Source organism: Prionailurus viverrinus, chromosome D1 (genome assembly GCF_022837055.1).
Source record: "Prionailurus viverrinus isolate Anna chromosome D1, UM_Priviv_1.0, whole genome shotgun sequence".
NCBI classification, from domain to species: domain Eukaryota; kingdom Metazoa; phylum Chordata; class Mammalia; order Carnivora; family Felidae; genus Prionailurus; species Prionailurus viverrinus.
Window position 1 is genome coordinate 57,628,666 of NC_062570.1, and position 6,206 is coordinate 57,634,871.

The 6,206-nt window shown below is 43.8% G+C and overlaps 1 protein-coding gene across 1 annotated transcript in view; it reads right to left on the reverse strand.

Annotated features, from left to right (window-relative positions):
* The window catches only part of POLD3 (DNA polymerase delta 3, accessory subunit), a 51,518-nt gene extending 49,446 nt beyond the window's left edge, over window positions 1–2,072 (reverse strand). The window contains exons 1-2 of the mRNA XM_047823439.1: window positions 1,905–2,072; window positions 551–606 (exon numbers count right to left, since the gene is read on the reverse strand). Of these exons, the coding sequence (XP_047679395.1) occupies window positions 551–606; window positions 1,905–1,964 (116 nt within the window). The 5' untranslated portion in view covers window positions 1,965–2,072. The remainder of the gene's footprint in view (window positions 1–550; window positions 607–1,904) is intronic.
* Between the last annotated feature and the right edge of the window lie 4,134 nt (window positions 2,073–6,206).

Genomic DNA, 6,206 nt, shown 5'->3' on the forward strand with positions numbered 1-6,206 from the left:
CTAAAAACAAAGCAAAACAGGGGCACCTGGGTGGCTCAGTCAGCTAGGCGGGTTAGGCATCTGACTTCGGCTCAGGTCATGATCTCATGGTTCATGAGTTTGAGCTCCATGTCAGGCTCTGTGCTGACAGCTGAGTCCGGAGCCTGCTTTGGGTTCTGTGTCTCCCTCTCTCTCTGCCCCTCCCCCGCTCATGCTCACTTGTGCAAGTGCTCGCTCTCTCTCTCATAAATAAACATTAAAAAAAAATTTTTAGGGGCGCCTGTGTGGCTCAGTCGGTTAAGCGTCCGACTTCAGCTCAGGTCAGGATCTCGCGGTCCATGAGTTTGAGCCCCACGTCGGGCTCTGGGCTGATGGCTCAGAGCCTGGAGCCTGCTTCCGATTCTGTGTCTCCCTCTCTCTCTGACCCTCCCCCGTTCATGCTCTGTCTCTCTCTGTCCCAAAAATATAAACATTAAAAAAAAAATTTTTTTTTAATTTTTTAAATAAAAGTGAAGCAAAACAAACAAAACAAAAAATTCCAAAGTGAATAAAATTAGTAAATTGGACTTACTGTTTAGCCTGGTTAACATGAACTCCTAGTGTATAGCTCAGCCATTTGTATGTCACCTACAAGAAGAAAATTTTTTTTAACATTTTATTAGATAACTCGAGAATGCAGGTCAGTCCCAAGGGTTCCTAGAGATTCCTACTCTGATGATAATGCTTTATAAATTACAGTAGCTGCCACCCTAGTTTTGGCAAGAACGATCCATCTGGGCAGGTAGGACTGAGATATTTATCTTACAAATATTAAAAAATTTGTTTCACAGGCTAATTAATGCAAGAGTCTAAAAAGAAGGGCTGAATATACAAAGAAAAAGCTCTCATTTTCTTTATATTCTGTTTTACTAGTGCCCTTTATTCACATTCCATCCTTTTGTGTGGCCGCCACTGATAAATATCTAAAACTCATCCAGGAGCTAGATTACTTTGAAGTGTATACCATAAACTTCTAAGGAAAGTTGCAGCCATACAAACGTTAACAGGCACAGATGGTGTAGGGGTCAGGAATGAAAAAAGTGGATGAATACTGTATCTGGGGTTAGACTGGAAACTACAGGCATTAAGCCTTGTTTTTCCTTCCACCCTTCCTTGAACTTCCCGTCATTTGTCACTTCCTTGTATGCTCCTCACCTCTCAAAGTCTTCAATTCTAAATGCTGAGTTTCCAATAATTAAGACGTAGACGAAAGCAATAGCAAAAGAGACAGACGTAGGTTGGAAAACTGCCTATCCCTTACTAACTACCAAGAAGTTATTTGGCTCGTCTGCTTCAACTTCCTTTTTTTAGGGTTACTTCCACCGCCCTTTGGGTGGGTCCTGTAAAGATCAAATGCAGTCATGTATATCGCAAGCTCACAGTAGGCACTCAATTATCACGGTTTGCAAAGTCCATTCACATTCATCGGCTCACTTGATCTTTTACTTAAACCCTATGAAGTATTAATACCAAATTTCCAAAGGAGGAAATCGACTGTTGAAAGGCTAAACAATTCGTCACCTAACCCAATTAAGGCACAATTTCCTCAACAGTAAACCTGGGACTTTAAACGCCAGCCACCTTATCAGACAGGTGAAGAAACGCCTTACAATTATTATCTACCAGTGCCCCTCCCTCCGCGCCTGTCCTCAAAGCCCCGGCTCCTAGCAAAGTCCCCAGCACGCCCACCCAAGGGACGCGGACTTGCGCGCGGCAGAGAAAGTCCCCCGCGAGTCCTCGCTCGCCCAGGGGCACGAGGCGTGGGGACTTGTCTCCCCTCCGCCGGTCCCCACCAGGCCACGCGCAGAGGGGTCAAGGCCCCCCGCAACCCTGGCCTGGCCCAAGACTCAATCGCACGCCCACATTCCCCAGTCCTAGCTCCTCACGATCTTGTTCTGGTCCGTGACGAACTCGTCTATATTTTCCAGATAAAGCTGGTCCGCCATGGTGCTGCGGCGCTGAGCCCCGCCGCCACAACCGCAGCTCCCGCCGGCGGGAAACGTCTTTCCACCCTCCCAGGTCCCGGGTCGTTTCCCACAGCAACGAATCCGACGCGCTACGGCGGCCGCCCGAGGGTCAAACTAGTCTCCGAGAAGGCGCAGGCTCAAGTAGGCGGAGCTAGTAAGTTGGAGTAGGCGGAAGTGTAGAGCTAAGAGCGTGCGCGTGAGGTGGCAGGGCTGTTCTTGGAGCTGTGGTTTCAAATCTCCCATCTGCAGTTTAATGACTAACCCAGGGCAAAATACCTCACTTCTGGGAATCACAGCCTTTCCACTTTGTAAATTGATAAAATAATCCTTGCCTTTTCATACCTTTATTCAACAGATACTTATCAAGTACCTATTCCAGGCACTTCTTAGGCACTGAGGACACAGGAGTGAATGATAAAGACAAATAAACCAGTAATTTTAGTAGAATGATGCCAGCTGGGATAAAGTACTGCTGATTATAATTCCTCAAAATTGATAAATTAGAGATAGTTTTCAAAAGGGATGGGAAGAGAAATGTTTCAGAAAGAGGCAGGAACATTTGCTGGGAAGAAAAAAAGAGTTTGTTGCAGCTGGAATGTTGGGAGAAGAGGGCAATGAGGAGAGATGAGACTTGGGAAAAGGCCAATCATGCTGCACGTACAAGGCTATGTGAAGGGGCACATGAACTTGATTCTCAGGAAAAGGTTTCAGGTTGGGAGATTTCAACTAAAATTTCTCCTTACATCAGCTAAAGAACCCTTAATAACTGACTTCCACATAAGCCAGTGTAGTTCAAGAGGGCAGCATGGTGGAAAATGGAGCAAGCTCTAGAGTTAGACCCTGGATTTGAATCCTGGTGTTGATAATTGTCGTGTGACCCTAAGTAAGTTATTTAACCACTGCAAGCCTTTTACCCCATCTATAATATAGAAATAATAATAGCATCCCCTTCAAAGTTTTGTTGCAACAAGTACTGATTCAAGACATAGCAATAGCCTACTAAGGGCCAGGCACTGTTCTGGGTGCTGGGGTCAGCTGGGGTCAGCAATACACAGAGCCTGTTCACATGTAGTTTACATTCTCATAAAGATATGTGAGGGATGGCAAGGGCTTAAAATGGGATAGTGGGAAATTGAAAGAACTGAATGACTTGGGTTTTCTTTTTAGAGTCAGCAAAACCTGCTGATGAGTAGATGAATAGAGTGTGGGAAAGGCGGGAATGAAGGAAAGTACCTAGATTTGGAATCTAAATATTTAGGTAAATGGTGATGCCTTTGACTACTGGCTGTGGGAGACTGAGAGAAAGGGCAGATGAGAATATCAAAGAATATCAAAGAATTCTATTTAGTCACAGTTATAAACGAGAATATATATATACATATATATGTATGTATATATACATATATGTGTGTATATACATATATATATCCCTCACACCATACCTACACACAATAAAATCAATGAACAGTGGATTACATTACTATATACTTATATACCATGCCTGGTGTATAGTAATGAGAGTGAGATTTCACTTAATCCCCATAGCAACCCTGCAAATGAATTGTGTCTGTCCATATTTTATAGATTAGATTGCTGAGGTTTAAGAGAGGAGAGATGAATTTTCTAGGTCACAGTGTTGAGTAGTAGTACTAGGTTTGGAATTCAAGCTTCTTGTCATTGTTTCACAGGGATGGGAAGTAAGATGATTGACCAGAGTCTTGCCACTACCCCCACACCTAAGGGACCAGATGATAATATACCTGAAACAACATGGCCCTAGATATGTCAATGTTAAAAGGGTTGTGTGACTGTTAAAAGCCAGATTAGTAGTTAGCCTTGGGAGGCCTATCCAGTTTGAACATTCCTACCTCAGGGGTGAGGGACTGAATGGAATGCATGCGGGCTTTGGGGAAAAAAAATTTTTTTTCTTTAAAGCAAGCAAACAAAATCCTGGGCTTGAATCCCAGCTTAACCACTTCCTAGCTGTGTGGACTTAGGCAAATCAACTTAACTTCTCTAGCCCTCAGTTTCCTGATCTTTAAAAGAAGGAGCAATAAACTGGTGTACTAATAAGATGTATAACAACCAAACTTAAAAAGCCCTGATTTGGGGCTCCTGGGTGGCTCTGTCAGTTAAGCACGCAACTTTTAATTTCAGCTCAAGTCATGATTTCATGGTCGTGAGACTGAACTGTCCGTTGGGCTCTGCGCTGGGCATGCAACCTGCCTGAGATTCTCTCTCTCCTTCTGCCCCTCTCCCGCTTGTGTGCACACATGCAGTCTCTCTCTCTCTCTCTCTCTCTCTCTCTCTCTCTCTCAAAAATAAATAAATAGCCCTGAGTTGAAAACTTATGTGGTGTGAATACTCCCATCATGGCAGATTTCAAGCTAGTGATATTGATGTCACTGAATGCAAAGTACGTGGAGACACACAAGATCATGAGATCACACCGTTATTTCCTCAATACACATAGAATAAACAAATAACCTCAAGAGCATATATGGCAGTAAGGTAATTAGGAAGTGATGATATTCGAATATATATTGTCTTTGCTTTTACTATTATTTATTTAGTTGTAAATTTATATAATTTAATTTTTAGTAATGGCTCTTGTGAAAAGATAATAAAAGGAAACCTAGTTTAGAATGGAGTTGGGAGGCCAGCAGGGGGAGCTCTCAAGCCCTACCACTCCTTGTCAATTGCAGACCCAACTGGGCAGGTTCTGTGCCTGGCGCGTTTAGCAATGTAAAATTAACTCATCTTCTTATTCTAGGCATCTGTAACATTTTCCCTATTTGAAATGTAACAGGCAAACCTCCAAAAAGGAAAAGTACCACCATTTCTACCTTTTTTTTTTTTTATTTTTTTTTTCAACGTTTATTTATTTTTGGGACAGAGAGAGACAGAGCATGAACGGGGGAGGGGCAGAGAGAGAGGGAGGCACAGAATCGGAAACAGGCTCCAGGCTCTGAGCCATCAGCCCAGAGCCTGACGCGGGGCTCGAACTCCCGGACCGCGAGATCGTGACCTGACTGAAGTCGGACGCTTAACCGACTGCGCCACCCAGGCGCCCCCACCATTTCTACGTTAAATGCTGCTTCTTAAAAAAAAAAAAAAAAATTCAGTCCCTGTTCCTTATAGATGAAGCTTAATAAAAATGTCAAAAACAATAGCAGTTCTCCAGGAATCTGAACAACCAATCAACCAAAGTATTTCTAAACAAATGAGGCCAGACAAAACTTGGAGATGGCAGTGTCAGCTGATACCAGAAGTGGGAGCCATAGGATCAAGACTCTTCAGCCTTCATGTTTCAAAAGAGGTTGATATTAGAAACAGAAGACTAATCCTTCTTTTTCCTCCTTTCATCCCAGAAATGATTAGCATCAGAGAGGCTAATGATTGTGACGAGGCATGGGATGGTAAATCTAGACTGGACTCAATATTGGGAAGAGAATAAGGAGTGGTCAACCTATATGCAGGCAGGACCCCAGACTCAGAGTAGGGGAAGGACACCAGGCCTCTGACCAGGAAACGGGGCCTGTGGGAACAGCTCAGGAGCCCCACCAGAGAACTGGGCTACAGGGCTCCTGCAGATTTCTGGGAGATACCATTCCAGGCAGAAGAACAGGTCAGAACCAAGGAATACAAGATTAAGAGCTATAGTTTAGGGGCCACATAACTGTCCAAGGGTTGTTCCAGATCCCAGGGACCCAGAACTTATTAATACCATGCTATTAGCATTAAATCATTCATACATTCGTTTATCAAATATTACTCAAGGCCTCCTGTCTACCAGGCCCTGTGTGACTACTGGGAACAGAGCATGGTCTTCCTCTCTGAGAGTTTAGTCTTTGGGGAGTAAATAGCAATACAATGTGGGGAAAGCACAGGGTGCCATGGGAACCTGGCAGAGGCAACTAACCCCGCCTGGAGCTCAGAAGAAATGTGGAGAAAACTGGATTTAGGTATCCAGGACTAGAGAGCATGTAATCCCTCCTTTCACTTTAGGTGAAATATATAGGAAATCAGAGTGCTGTCACTGTTATTAACACATACAACAAGCCAATATAATAAAAGGTATTTTATGAGAACATGTGTACCTTGTGCAGGCTGTCTTGTGGAATGTACAGCTATCAAGGCCAGGGCACATCAACCTTCTTGACAGCTGGTGAGGCAGGAGCCCAGGGAAGGGTAAAATAACATGCTGTTCTAACACACCTT